The following is a 22,622-nucleotide window of genomic DNA, read 5'->3' on the forward strand; positions in this document are numbered from 1 at the left end:
ATAAAGGCATATCTGTGTTTATTTGTTGAGGTCTGGGTGCCCATGCGAGTCTCTTGTCCCCTGTCAGTTGCAGCTGTATTCCGAGGCCAGTGTTGCTCTTCTAAAACTGAATAACCCCAGAGGTTTCCAAGAACTGACCAAGCAAACCAAGAAGAACATGACCATCAACGGGAAGGAGCTGACCATCAGCCCTGCCTATCTGTTGTGGGACCTGAGCGCCATCAGCCAGGTAAGGGGTGGAGGCTTCTGCTGCTCCACTCAGAGACTCAGAAGGCCTGCCTCTGTCAGAGTAGCTCCGTTGAGAGAGTAAGAGCCGTAGGCTGAAGAAGGTTGGCTCAGAGGTTAAGTGCACACAGGCTGCTCTTCCAAAGGTCCTGCGTTTAATTCCCAGCGACCACATGGTTCACAGCCATCTATAGTGAGGTCTGGTGCCCTCTTCTGGCATATATAAAAATTAAAAAAAAGATTTATTTTTAAATTAACCTTTAAAAAAAGAAAAAAGAAAAGAACAAGGCTAGGGAGATGGCTCCTCTGTTAACAGCACTTCCTGTTCTCTTCCAGAGGACCCAAATTTGGCTTCAGCAGCCACACTGGACAGCTTAAAACCTTCTGGCCTCAAGGAATCTCACGCCTTCTCTGGCCTCCAAGGGTACCCACATACACACATACTCACACATTAAATGTAAATAGAAATAAAGCATTGGCCAGGCCGGATGGTATATGTGTCTGTAACCCCAGCCCTCTAGAGGCAAAAACAGGCACATTTTTGTGAGTGTGAGGCCAGCCTTGGTCCATGTAGTGAGTTCCAGGCCCACAAGACCAATCGGGATAAGACCCTTTGTGTAACATAACAAAGAGCACACGCACCCATGGGTGCACAAGTGCACAGAGGTCAGCCAGAACCCCTGTCTTAGTTAATTAGGATTTCTACTGCTGTGATGAAACACCATGTTCAAAGCACCTTAGGGAAAAAAAGGGCCCATTTGCCTTAGACTCTGTTCTTCATGGAAGGAAATCAGGGCAGGAGCCGATGCAGAGGCCATGGAGGGGTGCTGCTTACTGGCTTGCTCCCCATGGCTTGCTCAGCCTGCTTTCTTGTAGAACCCAGGACCACCAGCCCAGGGATGGCATCACCCACACTGGGCTAGACCTTCCTCCATGGTTCACTAATTAAGAAAAGTCCTGTAAGATAGTGATTGGGGTCGGGGAAGGGCGCACGCCTTTAGTCCCAGCACTCGGGAGGCAGAGGCAGGCGGATCTCTGTGAGTTTGAGGCCAGCCTGGTCCACAAAGCAGGTTCCACAGAGAAACCCTGTCTTGAAAAGCAAACAAACGGAAAAAATGAGAGAGGGGGGGGTCGACGAAAATTTCCAACAAAGTTACCTGTAGCCTGATCTTATGGAGAGTCTTCTCAGTTGAGGTCCCCTCCTCAGATGACCCCAGTTTGTGTCAGGCTAGAGCAGAGCAGGCCGAGGGTCAGAACAGAGCTGCAGGTTTAGGGTAGATACTTCGTGACTTTATGTGTCAAGTACCTCTCCCCCCCCCCCCCCCCCCGCAGTCCAAGCAGGATGAAGATGTGTCTGCCAGCCGCTTCGAAGATAACGAAGAGCTGAGGTATTCCTTGCGCTCTGTCGAAAGGCACGCCCCGTGGGTACGGAACATTTTCATTGTCACCAACGGGCAGATTCCATCCTGGCTGAACCTTGACAACCCTCGAGTGACAATAGTAACCCACCAGGTGGGTGACTTTGCAGGGATCACAAAGCTGTGGCTTCCCCTCCAGTGTGATACAGTGGGTGACCTCTTCATGGCCCGCACCTTCTCCGACTCCACGTGTGCCTCCTGAATGATGACAGTCTGTCCCCTTCCCTCTTTCTAAACGCCCGGCCAAACCAACACAACTCATAGCTACCCTCCGTGTGTGTTTTCTGTTAAAAGGACATTTTCCGAAACTTGAGCCACCTCCCCACTTTCAGCTCACCTGCTATTGAAAGCCACATCCATCGCATCGAAGGGCTGTCACAGAAGTTTATTTATCTAAACGATGATGTCATGTTCGGTAAGGATGTTTGGCCGGATGATTTTTACAGTCACTCCAAAGGTCAAAAGGTAAGTGCTAAGATGGGCGGCCACCTAGCTAGACAATCCCTAGGAGATGAGGAAATCTGTGTGCACATATCTGTATCCAAGTGTTAGCAAATACGCATTTATGACTTCCAAGTTAGCAGTTAGGCAGTAAGAAAACTACAGTGGGAAATTGTTTTCCTGCAGTGCCAGATAAACAGAACACCACACACACACACACACACACACACCTTTTTTTCTCCTTGAACCTTTCTATTTTCTGCTATAGCAAAGTCACTTTGCAACAGAAGTGCAGCTAAGAGTGACAGCAAAACGACCAACATAGAAAATTAGCTTAACATAGTGCTTAAACCACCTGTAATGAGAGCTTCCTGTGGTGGGCAGGTACACGCGTGGGCAGAATAGTGTATAAATAATAAAAATAAATCTTTAAAAAAAAAAAAAAGCGGGAAATAAGAGCCGGGCAGTGGTGGCACACGCCTTTAAGTAGGCAGATAGCTGTGAGTTCGAGGCCAGCCTAGTCTACAAAGCGAGTCCAGGACAGCCAAGGCTACACAGAGAAACCCTGTCTCAAAAAAGAAAGCAAAACAAAAAGAGTCAAAAAAGTGTCAAAAATGATTGTGTTTGTCTCCTTGACTTTATCACAGGTTTATCTGACATGGCCTGTGCCAAATTGTGCAGAGGGCTGCCCAGGCTCCTGGATTAAAGATGGCTACTGTGACAAGGCCTGTAATAATTCAGCCTGTGACTGGGATGGTGGTGATTGCTCTGGTGAGGACCCGCTAAATGTGGCCTGTTCACTTTCCCATCCTTAGTCCTAAGAATACGGGGTTGACAATCGACCATCCAGGCATTCCTGGTCAGCGTGTCCACGTGGCCCAGATGATTCATGGGATGCTTTGTTGAACACATGCCTCTGATGTAGGGCCTTCTGGTCCTCCTCTTCAGTTTAGGGGTCCTGCGGATGGGAGGACCGAAAGAATGAGGAGAGGGCAGACAGACAGATTGCTCTCCCCACCCCCCCACCCCACCCCCAGGGAGGAGCAAATGGAGGAGACCACCTGTTGGTTCATTCCTCCTTGTGGTGGTTTTCCTCAGCTTCTGTTCCTCAGGGCTCTGGGGAAGGCTTGTCCCAAGAACCAACCGGTGGTCACACTGAAAGTCGAACAGGGTGGGGTGGGTGAATGTGGCCGCCTGTGCTGGTTCTCAGGCGGGAGGGAGCTCTACACTTCTGCGCCCTTCCAAATGGAAAGAGGGCCCTAGGCTTGGGAAAGTATAGAGTAGCCGAGCGCTGTTAGCCAAAATTAAGACAGCAGAGAAACAGAGAACTAGGCTTTAATTCACGCAGAGCTAAACTGATAAAAGAAAAAATAAAGAAAAGCCCTTTCTCTGTCCTCCCGACCCCAAGCCTTCTGCCCCCTTCTCTGTCCTAGAGCTCTCCGATGGGAGCCTGGGCTTTTAAAGTAGGGCACCTGTCTCCCGGGCCTCTTGTCAGTGCAGGGCTGCTTTGAAGTGTCCAAATGGAGCCAAAATAATCACACTGTTCTGCCAGTGGGATGTTATGGTTTCTTTCTGGAAGCAGGAAGGAGTTGCTTCTCCTTATCCAGAGCAGGTAAAACTGGCTTCTCCAGAGAGGGGCTGACTCAGACCTCTGCCCAGAAAAATTCCACGCACTTGGAAGTATCTTTCCTTATTACTTAAAGCATCTAGAGTACTCTTAGTTATATAAAGCCCAGGATCACTCTCACTGGTCCGTGGCAGGATCTTTCAGCAGGAAACTGCAGTAGGCCCTGAAGTGATCAGAGTTGCAGAATAAACAGCTCTTATCTATACAACACTCAACATCCTACTCCCACCCCACCCCTCCCCACCCTACCCCTGCACACCCCTCCCCCTCCCCAACCCCAGCCCGCCCCTGCACATCTCGGTTCACCTTTGGACTTGATGCTGGTGCTTTTTTAAAATGTTTGCTCGTGCTTTTTTAAAATGTTTGCTCGCTACCTTTCAGTTCATTAAGGCACTAAATCCTAGAACATTATTCATTACCCACTTGAATATCCGGGGCTTTGAGGAAGAGAGTGCATAGACGTTATCATCCTGGTGTTCCAGATGACGAAATGGGCTTGTGAGTGTGTCCAATTATCAGAGGAAACAAAATGTCCAGGCTGTCCTTCAGTGTTCTCCGGCAGGTGGGCTTCTGTAGACTATAAGCAGCCGCAGGGAGAGGACACAGGTGTACAAAGTAGCCCTGGTCAGCGCCAACATTTGAGAGCGTTAATGCCTGTGTCTGGATGTGGTTTGGGGAGTTCTGACAGTCATGGTCCCTGGAACCATATCTTCCCCTTCCCAGCTCTGCTCTCCTGTCTTGACCACACTGCCTGTCCTCTACCAGCTGATGCTGCTCCCTTTGGGGGTTTTCCGTAAGGCTCGGGGAGGCTGCTTCTGCCTTCCTTCCCAGCAGCAAGCCCAGCAAATACTCCTCTTTCCTCCTCTCTCCAGGTAACAGTGGGGGGAGTCGCTACGCAGGAGGAGGTGGGGGTACCGGGAATATCGGAGTCGGACAGCCCTGGCATTTCGGTGGAGGGATAAACAGTGTCTCGTACTGTAACCAAGGATGTGCAAATTCCTGGCTCGCTGATAAGTTCTGCGACCAAGCCTGCAACGTCTTGTCCTGTGGGTTTGATGCTGGTGACTGCGGACAAGGTATGGTTATTGCAGTGGGAACATTAGAAGCAGAGGGCCCAGCCCACAAATAGAGGTGCACTTGGTGCCCGCCATTGTTTAAAGTAGTTCTTCTCAGCGAGGCAAAAAAGTTTGAAATTAGTCATTGAAATTTATTGATAAAAATCATGGCACGTCTCTAAGTGAGTCAGGGAAAACGTTCCATGCAAATTGCTGTGGACACCTCAAATGGTAAGATGAGCGCGCGCGCGTGCACACACACACACACGTACATGCATGTGTGTGCATGTATGTGTGCATATCCAAACCTTGTATTAAAATTTGTGAGCATTTTAAAATGAATTTAAAGCCGCCCTTAGAAAATAAGAACTTGAACCCAGAGAGTTAAGGAAAGGGAGTAAAAATGCCTAATTAAAAAGATACCATGTGTGTTTTTTTTTCCCTCTAGATCATTTTCACGAATTGTACAAAGTAACTCTTCTCCCAAACCAGACTCACTACGTTATCCCCAAAGGTGAATACCTGTCTTATTTCAGCTTTGCAAAAATAGCCAGAAGAGGACTCGAAGGTACCTACAGTGACAATCCAATAATCCGACACGCATCCATTGCAAACAAGTGGAAAACCGTACACCTCATATTGCACAGTGGGATGAATGCGACCGTGATACATTTTAATCTCACACTGCAAAACTCAAACGACGAAGAGTTCAAAGTCCAGATAACAGTAGAGGTGGACACGAGGGAGGTGCCAAAACTGAATTCTACAACCCAGAAGGCCTATGAAAGTTTGGTTAGCCCAGTGACGCCTCTTCCCCAGGCGGAAATCCCCTTCGAAGATGTACCCCAAGGGAAACGCTTCCCCAAGGTCAGGAGACGGGAGGTAAATGCAACAGGGAGACTCCAAGAGGAGGTGAAAATCCCTCTGGTAAACATTTCACTCCTCCCAAAAGAGGCCCAGGTGAAACTGAGGGAGTTGGACTCGCAGCTACAGCAGGGAGACCTCACTCTGAAAGGATACAACGTGTCCAAGTCAGCCCTGCTGAGCTCTTACCTGGGCAACTCACCAGAAGCTAAAGAAAAACGGCAAGCCGGAAGGACTGATGAGACACGCGACAACTTGGAGGTCTCACAGGAAAAGCCCTCTCATGAAAGCCCACGTGGCTTTGTTGCTGGACACAGACCAGAGAGATGGACGTCCCCAGCGGGGACAGTGAACATGAATGGTCCTGACCATGATTTGACTCCACCCCTGGTCTTGGAGACGAGGGCAAGATTTAAGTTGGAAACTCAGGCCCAACGTGCACCAGGCACGGGTGTATCCAAAGAAAGCCTCTTACCGCAGGCCGTTCCCCCGGAAAGCCACGTGACAAAAGCAGAGCTCACAGGGGTAGAAGAGGAGAGAGACAGAGCGCAGGGCAACGCTGACAGCCGCGTAGCTGTGAATGAAATAGTTCCCGGAAGAAGGTTGCAGCAGCACACACAGAGTTACCCAGGCTTTTTACCTTGGGAGAAAAAAAAGTATTTCCAAGACCTTCTTGATGTAAGTTAGACCCAGCCCTATTCTTTCTCGTGCCCAGGAACAGAAATAACTTTTGTAAGGGATAATATAATAGTAACTGCCATTTACCTAGCATTCTTCTGTGACCACACAACTGAAGTAAGTGCTTTTCTTGGGTGATTTCATTTAATTTTTCCGAGTAACCCTAATAATAAAAATGCCACTTAAAACGTGTAAGGATTTTAGCTAGAGATGGAGACTTGGCAAGTGGGAGAGCAGGGCTGACATCCTGTCCCTCCTTAGCCTGTAACTCTGGTACTAGTCCAGCTTTACTGTTGAGAAAACTTGAGGTTCTGATAAGTTGGTTAGTATCTCCAACATCAACGCAATCAGCGGTGTAAGCCAAACCTCAAAACTAGGGCTTTTGTGTCCCTATCTAGTCGTCCCGTCCCGTCCCATTCTCTGCCCCCACCCCCACCCCCGGTGTCATAGGGGCCATGGTGTCATTTTTCCTCCGGGTGCTGCCACAGTGATAAACACTGGGGAATACAGCCACAGTCACGCTGCTCTGGAAGACTGAACGCCCACTAAGGACAGGTTTAAAGCTGATAGTTGTAGTCGTGAGGTACCTCGCGAGGAGACGGCCTCAGCTTTGCCCAAGGCATTAGGGAAGGCTTCCAGGAGCCAAGGCCCGTTAGCTGACCCTAGATGGGTTGACAGACAGGCCAAGAACAGCTGTGTGGCCGAGGCTGGACAGTGAAGAAGAAGATGAAGTGGTGCCTCTTTGTCTTGTTCCTCAGCTTCGGGGAGGTATCTGTTTGCCTTGCACACTGGGCGCTTACTAATTGAGTAGAGGGTGACGGGTACTTGCCTGTGTTTTCTTTTTACGCTTTCCTAAAAGTATGGAAGTTTGACTGACTGTAGACCAGTGAAATTTTCAAGCAGTACAAAAGCGGCCAGGGAAGCTCTTGAATCTTCCTCCTTGAGAACGATGGATGGGAGGCCTTCCAGTCTTTTCTGTAGGTGCATAAGCGTGCCACTGATGGGGTTTCTGCCCTGCAGTGGTGACCACACCACCCACGTGTCCCTGCCTGTAAGAAAGGAGCCCTTGGCAGTTCCTCTCTGTTCTTTCCAACAGCTGGGCATTTGCAGTATTTTACAGCTCTAGCAGCTCAACACATTTTCTCACATATTGCACCCTTGAGTTTGTATTCCCATACGTAGAATTGGTAGGTTTCATCCTTGAAAACTTTGTGTCCTGAAGTGTGGCACCACTTTACACTCCTGCCACGCACAGGAACGCTTGCTGTTCCACACGCCAACCAGCACTGGTCATTTTCTTCAGTTTGGGACACAGAAAGTTTCTTCTATTAAAGTGTACACAAATTCTTTGCCAGTTTTCTTTGCCTAGCTGGTTTCGTCTCTATCATAACGGTGGGCTCAGTTTCTTTGAGTCCTATTCAAGACTCAAATACACACTCCTTTGTCACCAGCCAAAGTAGCTTGCCATTTAGGGCACGTCAAAAATTGTATTAATTCATTTTCTGTAAACATTATACCAAACCAGCTTTGAAGTCATGTTTTCCGCAACTAGTTTTTGGTGCACTCCTGGCCCATGATGTCACTGTTATTTTCTCTTTTTTTCTTTTCTTTTTTTTTAAATTAATTTATTCATAGTACATCTCAATGGTTATCCCATCCCTTGTATCCTCCCATTCCTCCCTCCCTCCTATTTTCCCCTTACTCCCCTCCCCTAGGACTGTGACTGAGGGGGATTACCTCCCCCTGTATATGCTCATAGGGTATCAAGTCTCTTCTTGGTAGTCTGCTGTCCTTCCTCTGAGTGCCACCAGGTCTCCCCATCTAGGGGAGGTGGTCAAATATGGGGTACCAGATTACATGTGAAAGTCAGCCCCCACTCTCCACTCAACTGTGGAGAATGTCCTGCCCATTGGCTAGATCTGGGTAGGGGTTTGAAGTTTACGGCCTGTATTGTCCTTGGCAGGTGCCACAGTTTGAGCAGGACCCCTGGGCCCAAATCTACCTATCGTAATTTTCTTCTTGTAGGTTTCTAGGATCCTCTGGATCCTTCAACTTTGCCATTCTCCCATGCGTCTCTCTCTCTCTCTTTTTTTTTTTTTTTTTTTTTTTTGAGACAGGGTTTCTCTGTGTAGCCTTGGCTGTCCTGGACTCACTTTGTAGACCAGGCTGGCCTTGAACTCACAGCGATCCGCCTGCCTCTGCCTCCTGAGTGCTGGGATTAATGGTGTGCACCACCACCGCCCGGCTTCCCATGCTTCTCTTATCACTGTTATTTTCAAGCCAGTGCTGTCCTTAAGATCCTTGGAGACACCCAACAGCATACGCTCCACTCCCCTTCAAGGACTGGTAGTGACCAGCCGACATTCTGTAACGCTGCATGGTGGCACCTTTATCTCCTGTTAATAGAACCCAGGCTGGACTAAACACAATGTTGAGTTACACGGATTCTCCTTTCAGGAGGAAGAGTTGCTGAAGACACAGTTGGCATACTTTACAGATAGCAAGCATACGGGGAGGCAACTAAAAGATACGTTTGCAGACTCACTCCGATATGTCAATAAAATCCTGAACAGCAAGTTTGGATTCACCTCCAGGAAAGTCCCCGCACATATGCCCCACATGATTGACAGGATCGTCATGCACGAGCTACAAGATATGTAAGTCTCCCGCTGTGCCCTTGGCGCCTGCCTGTGTACCCGGCATCCGCAGATTTGCCTTGCTGAGCCTATGGCCTTCGTATTTGATGTGTCAGAGACGCCATATCAATACGACATGAACAGACTTCCTGTTTTCACAAATGCCCGATACAGTAGGTCCTGGGGATGTCCTAGCTCTGTGTGTTGTATTTGGGCAGGTTCCCTGAAGAATTTGACAAGACGTCGTTTCACAAGGTGCGCCACTCCGAGGACATGCAGTTCGCCTTCTCCTACTTTTATTACCTCATGAGTGCAGTTCAGCCCCTGAATATTTCTCAAGTCTTTGATGAAGTAGATACAGACCAATCTGGCATCTTGTCTGACAGAGAAATCCGAACGCTGGCTACCAGAATTCACGATTTGCCTTTAAGCTTGCAGGTAACATTATTTGAGCCTTAACCTTCTGACATGTCAAGTGAAAAATATTACCTCTTTTTCTACTGTATTTCAAGTGAAGATCATTCTGAATAGTTAATGTGTTGGCTAGTAACTCATCCATTTATTAGTGCCAGAGTTAAAATAATATTTGAAATTTGTGTTTTATGGAGTGTGTGTGTGTGTGTGTGTGTGTGTGTGTGTGTGTGTGTGTGTCCTTGCATTGAGGCTGTCTGTTATCTGAGGGGAGACTCAGGTGGTAGATAGCTGCATATATGATCCTTGTAACAAATTCACTCAGGGCCTGGAGATGTGACTGACTGCAGCTGAGTCCTAGGCCAGGTGCGCATCAAAAATTATTTGCAGAAAACATGACTTCAAAGTTGGTTTGGTATAATGTTTGGAGAATTGTTGTATTGTCTTACTCTGCTCTTTTGAAATTTTTCTATTTTTTACATAAGAATTCTATTGGTTTTGAGCCATTTAAAATAGCCATTTTTAGACTTTCTCATACTTTTTTTATGATTTTTTTCATTTTTTTGTTTGTTTTTGTTTTGTTTTGTTGAGACAAGGTTTCTCTGTGTAGCCTTGGCTATCCTAGACTCACTTTGTAGACCAGGCTGGCCTCAAACTCACATCGACCTGCCTGCCTCTGCCTCCCAAGTGCTGGGATTAAAGATGTGCACCACCATGCCCAGCACGATTTTTCCTTTTATTACTTGAGATTATAACATAGTTATATTATTTCCCCCGTCCGTTTCCATCCTCCAAGTCCTCTCATGTATGTCCCTCCATGCTCTTTCAAATCCATGCCGGCCCCTCCCCCCATTTAATGTTTGTTAGATGCATGTATGTATATGGATATACACATATATTTCTAAATACATAAATACAACCTGCTCCGTGTGTAAATGTTTCTTGTGTGCACATACCTTTTATTTTTAAACCACAGTTTTATCTATGCTGTATATAATGGATTTGTATTTTTCTTTGTTAGGATCTGACAGGTTTGGAACACATGTTAATAAATTGCTCAAAAACGCTCCCTGCTAATCTCACTCAACTAAACAGTATTCCACCAACTCAGGAAGCATACTATGATCCCAATCTGGTAAGTGTCATGTTGCTCCGTATCAGGTGTGTCTCCAGCCTTTCCAAAGCAGAGGTGGAGCAGAGGCTCAGATCACTCACTCACATCGTGCCTTAGGCCGTCTTTCACTCTGTGAGCATGTGGGCTAATAATGTTCATTTGGTCATTTAGATCCCATAAACAGACATTCTGGTGACGGAAGAACCTCAGAGCTCTCTTTTGGACAGAGAAATAAGTCAGATGGGGCCCTCAGGGCCCTTCCTGGGTTTTATGGGGAATAGTGATGAGCTCCAACACCTGTTGTAACGTCACCTGACCAGAGTCATCAGAAGCGTGTTAACTACAAGAGACATCCCCATTATAGAGTAGTGAAAATAAGTGCACCTCAGAATTGATAAAAGGGAATGTGTTATACAGTATATAACATGGTTTTATAAGTAGTGCATATGATACATGGGAAAATGCTTAGAAAATCACAGCATACACTATGAGTTGAATTATCAAAAATTCTCAACTACAGTCCACTTCCTATATGAGTACACAGAACATGCGTACTTCAAGAGATATACTAGGCGGGCTGAAGAGATGGCTCAGAGGTTAAGAACGCTGGCTGCTCTTCCAGAGGACCTGAGTTCAATTCCCGGCAACCACATGGTGGCTCACAGCCATCTATGATGAGATCAAGTGCCCTCTTCTGGTGTGCGGGTGTACATGCAGGCAGAACATTGTATATACATAATAAATCTTTTTTAAAAAAGAGAGAGATTGACTCATAAACTTTTGTGTGTCCAGGGGGTATTTGAGACAGGGTTTCTCTGTGTAACCTTGGACTCACTTTGTAGACCAGGCTGGCCTCCAACTCACATCAATCTGCCTGCCTCTGCCTCCCAAAGTGCTGGGATTAAAGGTGTGTGCCACCACACCCAGCCTGAATCATAAACGTTAGTATTGTTGTCTTACTTGTATGTTCTGTATTTTTGTACAATGAATTATCAGAATAAAATTCCATTTAAAAATAAATAACTATGATAGGGAGGTGGCTCAGTGGTTAAGAACACCTTTTGTTCTCAGGGAGAACCTGGCTTCTGTTCCTAGCGCCTACATGGTGGTTCACAACCATCTGTAACCCCAGTTCTAAAAGAAACACAGCCGGTTCATGGGATGTTCTTAATCAGTGAAAGGGGTGCGTGTGGTGTGTGTATGTATGTGGTGTGTGTGTGTGTCTGTATAGTCACAGTAGGCATTTTCTGCCTCTAGAGAGAACAAAGTCATTTTTAAAACAGAGAAGTTAAATTGTACAGGCTAAAGAACGTTTTCAGAAGAGTTTAAAGACAATAACTCCTTTAAAAAGTTTCCCCAGATTTAATTATACCAATTCTAACAAAGCTAATATAGTCAAAGACGTTTACAGGTTAATTGCCTGCTGTTTGTTTATTTGTTTGTTTTGATCTATTTTAAGCCAGGCCTGATGGTACATGATCTGTTATCCCACCACATGAGAGGCAGAGGCAGGAGAGTCACAAGTTTGAAATCAGCCTGGGTCTCCTTAGTGAGTTCCAGGTCAGCAAAGACCTCATCAGGAAATGCTAAGAAGACAAAAGAATAATTAGTTAATTAGGCCAAAGATGGGTAATTAATTTTTCACTCGTGTGCTCATCAGCACACCTTTTCTGCATGTAGGGTGGAATGGAAAGCCAGCCCTATCACTTGTCCACATATCTTTATGTGTACCTCGAGAGTGTGACTAAGATGGTGGCAGAGGGGAAAGGGTGCTGGTTCCCCTTCAATATGGCCTTAGTCCAGTGAACTCTTGGTGACCCCTTAACCTCAGCACCCAAGGCAAGGGCCTCACCTGCTCTCTCTTGTCTTGCCCTCGAAGGACCGTCTGACCTGCTTGTGTTTTCTCACAGCCCCCAGTCACTAAAAGTCTTGTCACCAACTGTAAACCGGTAACTGACAAAATCCACAAAGCGTATAAAGACAAGAACAAGTACAGGTAAGCAGCCCGGGCGTTTGTTCAGCTTGTGAGTAGTTAGACAGCCGGGCGTGGTGGCGCGTGCCTTTAATCCCAGTGCTCAGGAGGCAGAGGCAAGCAGATCTCTGTGAGTTCGAGGCCAGCCTGGTCTACAGAGTGAGTTCCAGGACAGCCAGGGCTACACAGAGAAACCCTGTCTCCGGGGAAAAAAAAAAGAAAAGAAAAAGTAGTCATAAAGGTCCCGGATGTTTATGCCTCTACTGTGTTCTGTTAATTGTACATTCCTTTAAAGGTTACGTGAGATTTCCTCTCAGAATCTCATAATCATAATCCACTTGTGTTCACGCCGAGTCCACCGGGGTTTGCAAGAATGCTTTTCCTACTGAGATGTTGCTTTTCCTTTCCATGTATTCAGTAAACTCTTATCAACGCGTTTGACAATTAGGTTTGAAATCATGGGAGAAGAAGAAATTGCTTTCAAAATGATTCGTACCAATGTCTCTCACGTGGTCGGCCAGTTGGATGACATAAGAAAAAACCCCAGGTACAATTTTTTATAATTTTTCTCTGACTGATTATAAAACTGTGGGCTTTTAATAAATATGACTTAGAGGGGAACAAGCAGGACTAGCGAGAAGTGGGCGGCTAACTTCAGTAAGGAGTGGACAGAGAAACCCCGTGGTAGAAGGGCATGGTGTTTCAGCCCGGTTTGAACAGAAGTGGCGGGGGGTGGGGGGGGGTGGGGGGGGTGGGGGGGGAGGGGAGGGCCTTGTGAGTTAAGTTTTGAGTTCCCCACAGAGGGCCTCACCCAGACTACCAAGGGTTGGTGGCACCAGCTCCCTGCTCAGTGAGGCCCAGAGCAGGTTGGATGGGGTGGGGGGTGGGGCACAAGGCGGGGTCTCCGCTCAGTATCCCTAAAAAGAGTCCTCCTGAGCGGTTGCCATGGCAGTTAGACCTAGGCTCTGATGCTCTCCTAGCACGCAAGAGGGACCAGCTAACTGCTAGGACAATTCATTGGCTGTTTGGTAGCCTGAGGCTTCTTAGCCCTTGTTGTGGTTGTGGTTTTTGTTTTTATTTAATCTTATTTTTGAGACAGGACTAGTTCCCACTAATCCACCCTGGCCTGGAATTCAAATCTGCCTCAGCCTCCTGAGTCCTGAGATACAGGCAGCAGCCACTATGTTTAGGGAATTTCTTTCCCTCTTTCATTCTTTGGATAAGGTTTGTTTTTTTTTTCAGGGGGTAGGGGGTTCCAGACAGGGTTTCTCTGTGTAGCCTTGGCTGCCCTGGAACATTCTGTAGACCAAGCTGGCCTCAAACTCAAAAGATCTGCCTGCCTCTGCCTCCGGGGTGCTGGGATTAAAGGCGTTCACCACCATGCCCGGCTCTTTCTGGAAGTTCTTAAGTTGTTCCTATACCCTCTGTTTTTCCAAGAATTGGTAGTTGGATCTGAAGGTCTTATTAAATTTGTTTGGTTTTTTTTTTAATTGTTGTTTTCAAAAGTCTTGTTGTCACAACTTGTCATGATCTTAATGGGACCATGGTTTAGTGACTTTTCCCTTAAAGAAAACTTGAGACAAGACAGTCGCACGATCCTAACCTGCTTTTGCTGAACCCCAGCCTCTCACCGCTTGGTTGGGAATATGTTAAATCAAAACTCAGAGCGTCTGACTGTAGGACATCGTCTGCATTTCAGTCATCCATGGGCCGGATATAACAGGACTTGTTTTAGGTGCTTACTAAGTTTCCCCCTACTGTGCAGCCAGTCAGATACACGCACTGAGCACATACATCCAGCCACACTCACTGGAACTCGCCTATTTATTCCCATAGGTAACAGGGATTTTTCACAGTTACCTGGCCTGGTTCTCTCCCTTTACAGGGAAGGAATTTGCAAGGAAATTTTACAACACACTCCTCCTCCAGGGAACAGTATCAGCGAGTGTACCAACCCGGGGAGCTGACGCGTTGGAATATTTTTTTCAGAATGCAGATTTTATTAGCTCAGGCTCCTGTGTGTGATGGCCAATGAGTCTCTGTTGTTTCAGGAAGTTCGTTTGTCTGAATGATAACATTGACCACAATCATAAAGACGCCCAGACAGTGAAGGCTGTCCTCAGGGACTTCTATGAATCCATGTTCCCCGTACCTTCCCAGTTTGAGCTGCCAAGAGAGTATCGGAACCGGTTCCTTCACATGCACGAGCTGCAGGAATGGTAAGTTCTTGTTTTTTGTGCGTGAGTGCGTTCATGTGTGTGCAAAAGTAAGTGTGTGTGCCCATGTGTCTGTGTGTGCCTGTGTATCTGCGTATACATTTGTATCTGGATTTTGGATTGCTGACAGTTCTTCAGTGTGCTGTCTGCTGTCTAATTTCTTCAGGAAAACATTAACAATTTTGTTTTATTAAACATTTAAAAGACATTTACTGGCATCTCAAGAGATTTGAAAAAAAATACGTAACTGGTTTTTGTTTTTTTTTTCCGGCTTTGCTAAATGAAACGTCATTTATTCCATTGTTTGTTGACCAATATCTAAGTGAACAGCAGCACTAACGTGGAAGGATCTAGTTGTGCGGTGCCAAACGTGAAGTGAGCGTGAGCCGACCAGACCGTCAGTCAGGCCAGCTCTCAGAACCAATGGGAACCTGGTAGAGACTGTCTGAAAGGCTGACTTCTGGGCAGCGTTGTGTAGAAATTGTGTGCTGTAACTGGGAAGGATGAAGACAAGTAAAAATTGAAGTGGGGGGTCACCAAATACGCCTCACCATCTCCAAGCATACAGTGCCGGGGCACTGACACCTTCATGGTGCTCGCTGTGCAGCACTGCTCTCGTTTGAAGACTTCCTGGTCCCTCCAGAAGTGATCCCCATAGCCTCTGAGCAGTCGTTTTCCCATCACCTCAGCCCCTGGTGACTGGTTATTTGCCTTCTCCCTGTGAATTTGCCTGCTCTGAATACTGCTTAGGTAAGGGCTTGGGCCACGTGACCTCCTGTGTCTAACTTCTTCCACTTCAGGGGAATTATTTTCTTTAGTGACAAGCTCAAACCCAGGGTCTTGTGCGTGCCAGGCAAGTGCTTTCTGACCAGAGTACACCCTGAGCCCTTGATTTTAAAGACAGGGCTCCTGTATGTTGTTCACGCTGGTCTCGAATTCCCTTTGCAGCCCAGGCTGGTCTCACTTGTGGTCTGATCCTTGCCTCGGCCTCATGAAGACTGGGAGTAATTTGATCACACTGAAGTAGCTGGCAACTCGGTAGTCAAGCCTGGCTCTTGTTTACACATTCTAGAATATTCCCCAACTGCTTCTACCCCCAACTCCTATAGGAGTTTTTCTTTCCCTCTCTTGGTAGCTTTTTGGCTTCATGGCCTGCATACACACAGGAATATAGAGAGATTAAAATCTAGGACCCACATATGAGAGAAAACATGCAGTATTTGTCTTTTTTGAGTCTGGCTTTTTTTTTCCTCTTAACCTGGTAATTTCCATTTGCATCCACTCCCCTGCAGATATCATGATTTCATTTGTTTTTTTCTTTATGGCTCAGTAAATCCCATTGTGCATATGGTCCATACCTTCTTGATCCCCTCACCTGCTAATGGACACCCGGGCAGCTTCCATGGCTTAGCTGCTGACTAGTACAGCGGTAGGCGCGGCTGTGGCGAGTACCTCCGAGGCCCACGCAGAGTCCGCATGACCCGGCACACATTTGAGTCCACTGAGCCGGCTGTGTCTGGTCACAGATATTAGAAACATAGGGAATACCCTGCGTGGAAAATTATGACTTAAACTAGAAGAGACTTATATTCCCAGAGAGCGGTAAGAATCTGGTGTTGCGGTTAAGTTATTATTATGGCAGTATTTCCTAACCCACCAGCAATCAATCAAGACACAAACACCTGTTATATTTTAAAATAGCCTTAGTTAACCTGGGGCAGGGCAGATGTTAATTCCCTAAACTCCCTCCCATAGTGGGGCAGGTATGGAATCCCTGCCCCAATCCCATGCCATCCTCTTCTAATAATGTCTTTGAAGCTACCTCCCATCCATAATCCCATATACTTGCTAATGTTCTTCATCTGGGCCAAATCCTCCATCCACGCCGGCCATGTGCTTCTCTTCCATCTAACCCATGATGGTGCAGCCTTCTCCTCTCCTCTCTTCTCTCCTCTGGTCTCTCCCTCCCAAGAGCCTCTCTGTCTCCCCAAGTCTGGGAACCTTAGCCTATCCCTGCCCAGGTGTGATGGCCTGTTATTGGTCAAACAGTTTAGTCTCTAGGAAAGGTACAGATGGGCCACTGGGACAGCAAGCAGTAATTAGCATCAAAATACACCAGACCAGCCTCCAACAATCTGGGACTAGGTAAAAAGCCGAGTGTAGTAGTTAATTTAACTGTATGTTAAGCATTTTCACTGAGTGCTCTTAACAGTTCATTATCTCCAAGTAACAGATGAGAAACTGTTGCACCTCCCTCCCTTTGTCCCCAGCTCTTGTCAACTCCAGGTCCCCTTCCTCCTACCTTCAGAACATGACCTTTGCTCTATTTCTTTTCCTTCTCATGGAGCAGCCCCGCATTCCGTGCCACGCCTCAGCTAAAACCGGGCTGTGTGCCTTGCTTGTCCACCCGTCTGCCCTTCACGCCGCCTCCTTTCTCACTTTGCTTGTGCGACACAGCAGTACCCCCATGGTTCATCTCCTTTCCTCTTAGAGTTTCCCAGGCAAACCTCCTTTCCAGAGTAGCGTCGGGTCCTGCCAACTGCCTTCCCGTCGTTCAGCTCTTCCCAGAGCCTCACCAGCCCGTCAGTTCTGCAGGACTCTGGGTGACTGTTGGCCTCCGCCACTCATTTTACCCTTTTCAGCCAGACATGTTGCTTCTCACTCAAGACGAAGGAAAAACCCTCTACAGCTGTCCCTGTTTCTAGGGGTTTTCTACAAGACTTAAATTTTTTAACACGTGTTTCCAGCCACCTGGTTGACAGCATGTCAGTGACTCTCCGAGTGTCTAAACATTTTCAAGTAGAAACTTAGTCTTGTTCATCCCTCTGTATCCACAGGAATTGTGTTCTGGAATATGTGAACGTGAATGAGTAAATAAAATAAAATGAAAATAAATGATATCTTAAGGCGTAAGTACTTTTCTTTTGAAGCCGAGGAAACTTTTACTACCTGTAGTACAGCATTTATTATAAAATAACAGATCTGAACTAGTGTTAAGAATGTATATTGTACTATTTTTTTTAGCACTGACCGGATAATTCCTGTTTGCTTTACAATATGCACAGTGTGATTTTGTAGAAAACAAGCGGTGAGTAACTCCTCTGTTTCCGAACAGGAGGGCCTATCGAGACAAGTTGAAGTTTTGGACCCACTGCGTGCTAGCAACATTGATTATATTTACTGTATTCTCATTCTTTGCTGAACAGGTAAGCTTTCTGTTTCATGTGGCCTTTTAGAAAACGATATAAACTCACACCCACACGTAGGTGTAGGATCCCAGTGCTCAGGAGGTTGAATCACAAGTTGGAGGGTAGCCTGGGCTACGCAGAACTTGCATTGAAAATCTGCACCACCAGCCTTTCTCTTCCCCACCCCCAAAGAAGGGAAAGTAAGGAAAATCAGTGCACACAGAGCATTTACGTTTTCCTGTTGCCTTATAGCTCCATGTCATAGCATGTAAAGTCATGCAGTATTCAGCTAGCCTGGCGACCTTCTCTTCATTTGTCTTCCTTCTTACTTAGAAACTCAGTGGGTTAACTCATAGATTTAAGAATATAGGGCTGGAGAGATGGCTCAGTGGTTAAGAGCGCCGCCTGCTCTTCCAGAGGTCCTGAGTTCAATTCCCAGCAACCACATGGTGGCTCACAACCATCTATAATGTGATCTGATGCCCTCTTCTGCAGATAAAAGTACTCATATGCAATAAATAAAATAAATAAATCTTTAAAAAAAAAAAAAGAATATAGCGGAAAAGTTGGTTTTCCAACCCAAACCTTTCCTAGAGTCCTTATCTGGTCCTGAGCTTTCTTCCTATAGCCTTCCTAAAGAAGCCACAGCGTCTTCTCCTCAGGCTCCCACGGTCCCGGGTGTCACTCCACACGCACCAGCAGCCCCTGCTTATGGCCCTTCGCATTGTCCTTCTTCCTCCGCCATCGCCCTCTTACACCTGGGCTCCAGCCAGGCTCTTTGCTGAGGGTCCAGAAGTAAGAACAAGGCGTCAGGGGTGATAATAAAGTGATGAGGAACTGGGCTACAGGTGGGAAACACTGTGAAGAAAAAAGGTGGAGGGGAGGAGCAGAGAAGAGAAGTGGGCACCGGCTGGTGTAAGGCCAGAGGCCCCCTCAGCCTCCAGCGAAGTGACTGATGCTTGTCCCTCCCAGGAAATGCGCACTGCCAAGGAGGCGTATAAATACTGAGAGCTTGAGGAGACACGGTTGCTTCCTGCCACAGACAGAATAAAATCCATCCACCTTCCCAAGTGCCAAGACCTTTCTTGATCTTTGTTGTCACGATCTTGTAGGGGGGAAAGAACTAAATACACACACACACACACACACACACACACACACACACACACACCCCACCTGCTTCTAGAATATGGGTCCCCCAGGAACTTAGCAATCTGCTCTCATCTGTTTCAAGATGAAGGAGAGCGGCCTGGCTGAGCCGAGCCACTGAGGGACATGAGGGCCGAGCCTCCTCCTGCATCCTTTGTACTAGCAGAGAGCAGGGAGCTGGAAAAATGGGAGGGGAGGAGGAGGAGGAGGAGGAGGAGGAGGAGGAAGATTCCCTCCCGTGCTTCTCCAGCCCCTTGCCTTCCTACTCAAATCAGCATCCTTCCTTCTGTCCCCACCGCTTACCACCCTCACAGACAGATAGAAAGCTCTGTTCCTCCCTCAGCAGCCAGTCCCAGCTCCTTGATGGAACTGCTCAAAAGGCCTAGCCAGTCTCCACCTCTGAAGGAAAATGCACAGATGTCAGGGCTGGGTCCTGCATAGATGGGGAAAGGAAAGGTAACGTCAACATGAGGGACCCAAATGGAAACTAGAAGGGTAGCTGGGTTTTTCCTCAGAGCAGCTTTACCGTGGTGGATAGGTTTTCCATGTCAGGTATAGCACATGTGTCTTTGAGAAAAGAAGTATTTGTTCAGGTTCTGAACAACAAATTTAGAAATGAACTTTAAGAAGAAGGTGGGGTTTTGTTTGTTTGTTTATTATGTGTAGGTGGGTGTTTCCTTAGCGTGTGTTCCTATGCACCATGTGCATGCAATACCAATAGAGGCCACAGGAGGGCATTGGATTCCCTGGAACTGGAGTTGTAGACAGTAGTGAGCCCCCATACAGGTGCTGGAAATCAAGCCCACCCATGTCTTCTGCAAGAACAGCCTGGGCTCTTAAGTGCTGAACCGTCTCTCCAGCACCTACAAATGACCATTTTGTGTTGCAACCCATTCCTAACCATTAGCTTTATTTTCAAATGACTGTTGATAAGTATAGGGGGAAAAATGATAGAATTTTAATAACATAGCTTTTTTTAAAAAACTGTCTTACAAAAAAGTCTATTCAAACCCAGAATCGGTGTTCTAATAATTAAGCAGAGGTAGTTCCTTTCAATTAAAACCAAAACCAAAACCAAAACTGTGTAAAGGTCTTGGAAATAAACAGCTTTAGCAATGGCTATATAAAATCTGTTGTTACGGCTCTTCCAAAAGTGAGCTGTGGGCCAGCATAATTTTAGTCTTGTGTCTTTGTGGGCACATGCTTAAGCACAAGTACTGCGATAAGCAAAGCTAGCGATTGCTTTTTGTCTTGGGAAGTGTGAAAGAAATTGTTGTTGTTGTTGTTGTTGTTGTTTTGGTGTTTTTTGTTTTGTTTGTCATTGTATCAGACTATGGCAATGATCAAGAACATGTGGGTCACAGAAGGAAAGCTGGCCTCACTAAGAGTCTTTCATCACTATGGAAACCCACTATTTAGTTTCTGTCTTCCATCCCGTAGATAATTGCTCTGAAGCGGAAGATATTTCCCAGAAGGAGGGTACACAAGGAAGCTAGTCCCGACCGGATCAGGGTGTAGAAGGTCTTCATTAGAAAGTCACCACCTACCTCAGCGTCATCTGAGCATTTCCCACCTCTTCGACATCACAGGGTGTTGCCCGTGACGTGGCACGTAGACAGCCTGGTGGGAAGACGGGACGGCATGCAGTGCGTGTTCCTCCGCAGCATGAAGAGAGCCTCCTGCCCTGGAGTTGATCAGTGCTCTGGGAACTTGTGTGGACAGCTTGTTCAGCTTGTACTTTTAAAGGCTTTGCTGGAGGACCTGCCAACTTGTTGATGAGCCCTCGCTGGCAAGCTGCTGGTTTCCTCCCCCAATCATTGCAGGCTAAGAAGCCAGGCCAGCTCAGGAGCAAGCGCTGGGGAACGGCAAGTGTTTGCATTCCAAAGCTCTTGGCATAAATTTTCACTTTTCTCCTCCTTTTATTCACTTCCCATTTAAAAAAAAAAAAGTAGCTACTAAGTTAGTTATTCTCACTTCTGAAAATAATGAATCAGGATGTCAAAACATGTTGGATAGAATAATGTGGAACTGCCACGTCCTCCTAGCATATCTAAATTATTGATTTTTATTAACATTCAAGTGGTCTTGAATAACAGCTACTGAAGAGCTCGGGGATTGACGTCGAAAGTGCTTTGCGCTCGTTCGGCTCAGTCTCCTAGGACACTGTGGTGTGTGCGGGCCTGGTCGCAAAGGGCTAGTGTCAAGCAGCGCTGCTACTCACCAGATGTAATTATGTCTTGGAAATGTACATTTGCAAACAAAAGTGCCTCATTTCAGAAACAGCCCCAGCACATGACTGTGGCGTCCACTTGAAAATCTACCGTATTTCCCAACAGCTCACTCTCAGTTTATATGGAGCAGAGGTCAGCCAAGTTCCGTAAAAGAACAAATAACTCGAGACATGGCCATCTTTGTCACATCACACGGTCTTCTCTGTTGTTGATTTTGGGGGGTTTTCTTTTATTTATTTATTTTTAGACAGCTCAATAAGAAAGAAAGAAAAAAAAACCCTGCTTTAGTTTGCAGCTACACAAAAGCAGGGCCCCAGGCAGACTTGACCCATGGGCCATTGTTGGCAGACTGGAGAATCAGCCTGGTTTTTACATAGGAGTAAGCAAACCCTGACTTTAGCTGTGCTCCGTTATGTCATTCTGCGGTGGTTTTGTGGAGCCCTGATGCCATGAGGCCTTTTTGAATTCTGACAGATGTCTTCGATCATGATCTCAAAGGGATTCCTCCAAAACGGGCGCACATTTTTGTAAGGAGAACTTGAAATGTAAATACTGTGTTTGTGCTGTAAATTTTGTGTATTTCAAAAACTGGAGTCTCATAAAAAAATCACATTTATTGATGCTTTGAGTTTGTTGTCATTATTATTTTATTATTAATATTGTGTATGAGTGTTTTGCCTGCATGTACCACACATGTGTCTGGTGTTCCTGGAGAGCAAAAGAGGGTTTGAGATCCCCTGGAACTGGAGTTACAAATGTCGCAAGCCACCATGTGAGGGCTGTGGATTGAACCCGGCTCCTCTGGCAGAGCAACCAATGCTCTTAACCACTGAGTCATCTCTCCAGCTCTGTGCTTTGAGCTCTAAGTCTCTGAAGATGGGTGTTACTATTGTCTAGGTTCAGCAGTCACTTGGATGGTTGTCTATGTGACGTGGTTCGGCTGTCGGGTTCTACAATGGACACTATGAAGTAATGTAAAGAAAGGTTAGTATTATGACATACTGGAGAATGCTGCTTTATGGAAGGGGAAATTTGTCAAAAATCATTTATCTAATAATTTAGCAGGTCATTGGAACAGAATTTGATGAGCAGTCAGTGGCCAGGAATATTAAAACCTCAGAACCATTCATTCAAGTGAAATTCTATAAAAAGTCAGAATGTGTCTTAAGTCCATTTGTGATAATGAAATAGAGTATACTTGTGGCTGGAGAGATAGCTGAGTGGTTAAAGGCACATAATCTTCATGAGGACCTGAGTTCAATTCCCAGCCTCACATCAGCCTGTAATCCCCGTTCCAGAAGGATCTGACAGCTCTGACTTCCACAAGCACTTGCAGTCACATGCACATAACCCCACCTCCCATCCCCACATCTATCTAATTAAAACAACAAAAATTA

General features: G+C 46.4%; 1 protein-coding gene across 3 annotated transcripts in view; it reads left to right on the forward strand.

The window, feature by feature from the left end:
- Window positions 1–21,846, forward strand: part of GNPTAB (N-acetylglucosamine-1-phosphate transferase subunits alpha and beta) — a 75,589-nt gene extending 53,743 nt beyond the window's left edge. For 2 of the 3 annotated variants that reach the window (XM_084795272.1, XM_084795274.1), the window contains 14 exons: window positions 68–229; window positions 1,558–1,737; window positions 1,938–2,108; window positions 2,732–2,855; window positions 4,584–4,787; window positions 5,215–6,308; window positions 8,766–8,965; window positions 9,163–9,382; window positions 10,377–10,490; window positions 12,380–12,465; window positions 12,890–12,988; window positions 14,493–14,660; window positions 17,773–17,863; window positions 20,435–21,846. In XM_084795272.1, the coding sequence (XP_084651398.1) occupies window positions 68–229; window positions 1,558–1,737; window positions 1,938–2,108; window positions 2,732–2,855; window positions 4,584–4,787; window positions 5,215–6,308; window positions 8,766–8,965; window positions 9,163–9,382; window positions 10,377–10,490; window positions 12,380–12,465; window positions 12,890–12,988; window positions 14,493–14,660; window positions 17,773–17,863; window positions 20,435–20,512 (2,991 nt within the window). In that variant the 3' untranslated portion in view covers window positions 20,513–21,846. The remainder of the gene's footprint in view (window positions 1–67; window positions 230–1,557; window positions 1,738–1,937; window positions 2,109–2,731; window positions 2,856–4,583; window positions 4,788–5,214; window positions 6,309–8,765; window positions 8,966–9,162; window positions 9,383–10,376; window positions 10,491–12,379; window positions 12,466–12,889; window positions 12,989–14,492; window positions 14,661–17,772; window positions 17,864–20,434) is intronic. The other variant, XM_084795273.1, reaches the window with a different exon arrangement.
- The last annotated feature ends 776 nt before the right edge of the window (window positions 21,847–22,622 follow it).

Source organism: Acomys minous (genome assembly GCF_964271855.1).
Source record: "Acomys minous genome assembly, chromosome: 9".
Taxonomy (NCBI): domain Eukaryota; kingdom Metazoa; phylum Chordata; class Mammalia; order Rodentia; family Muridae; genus Acomys; species Acomys minous.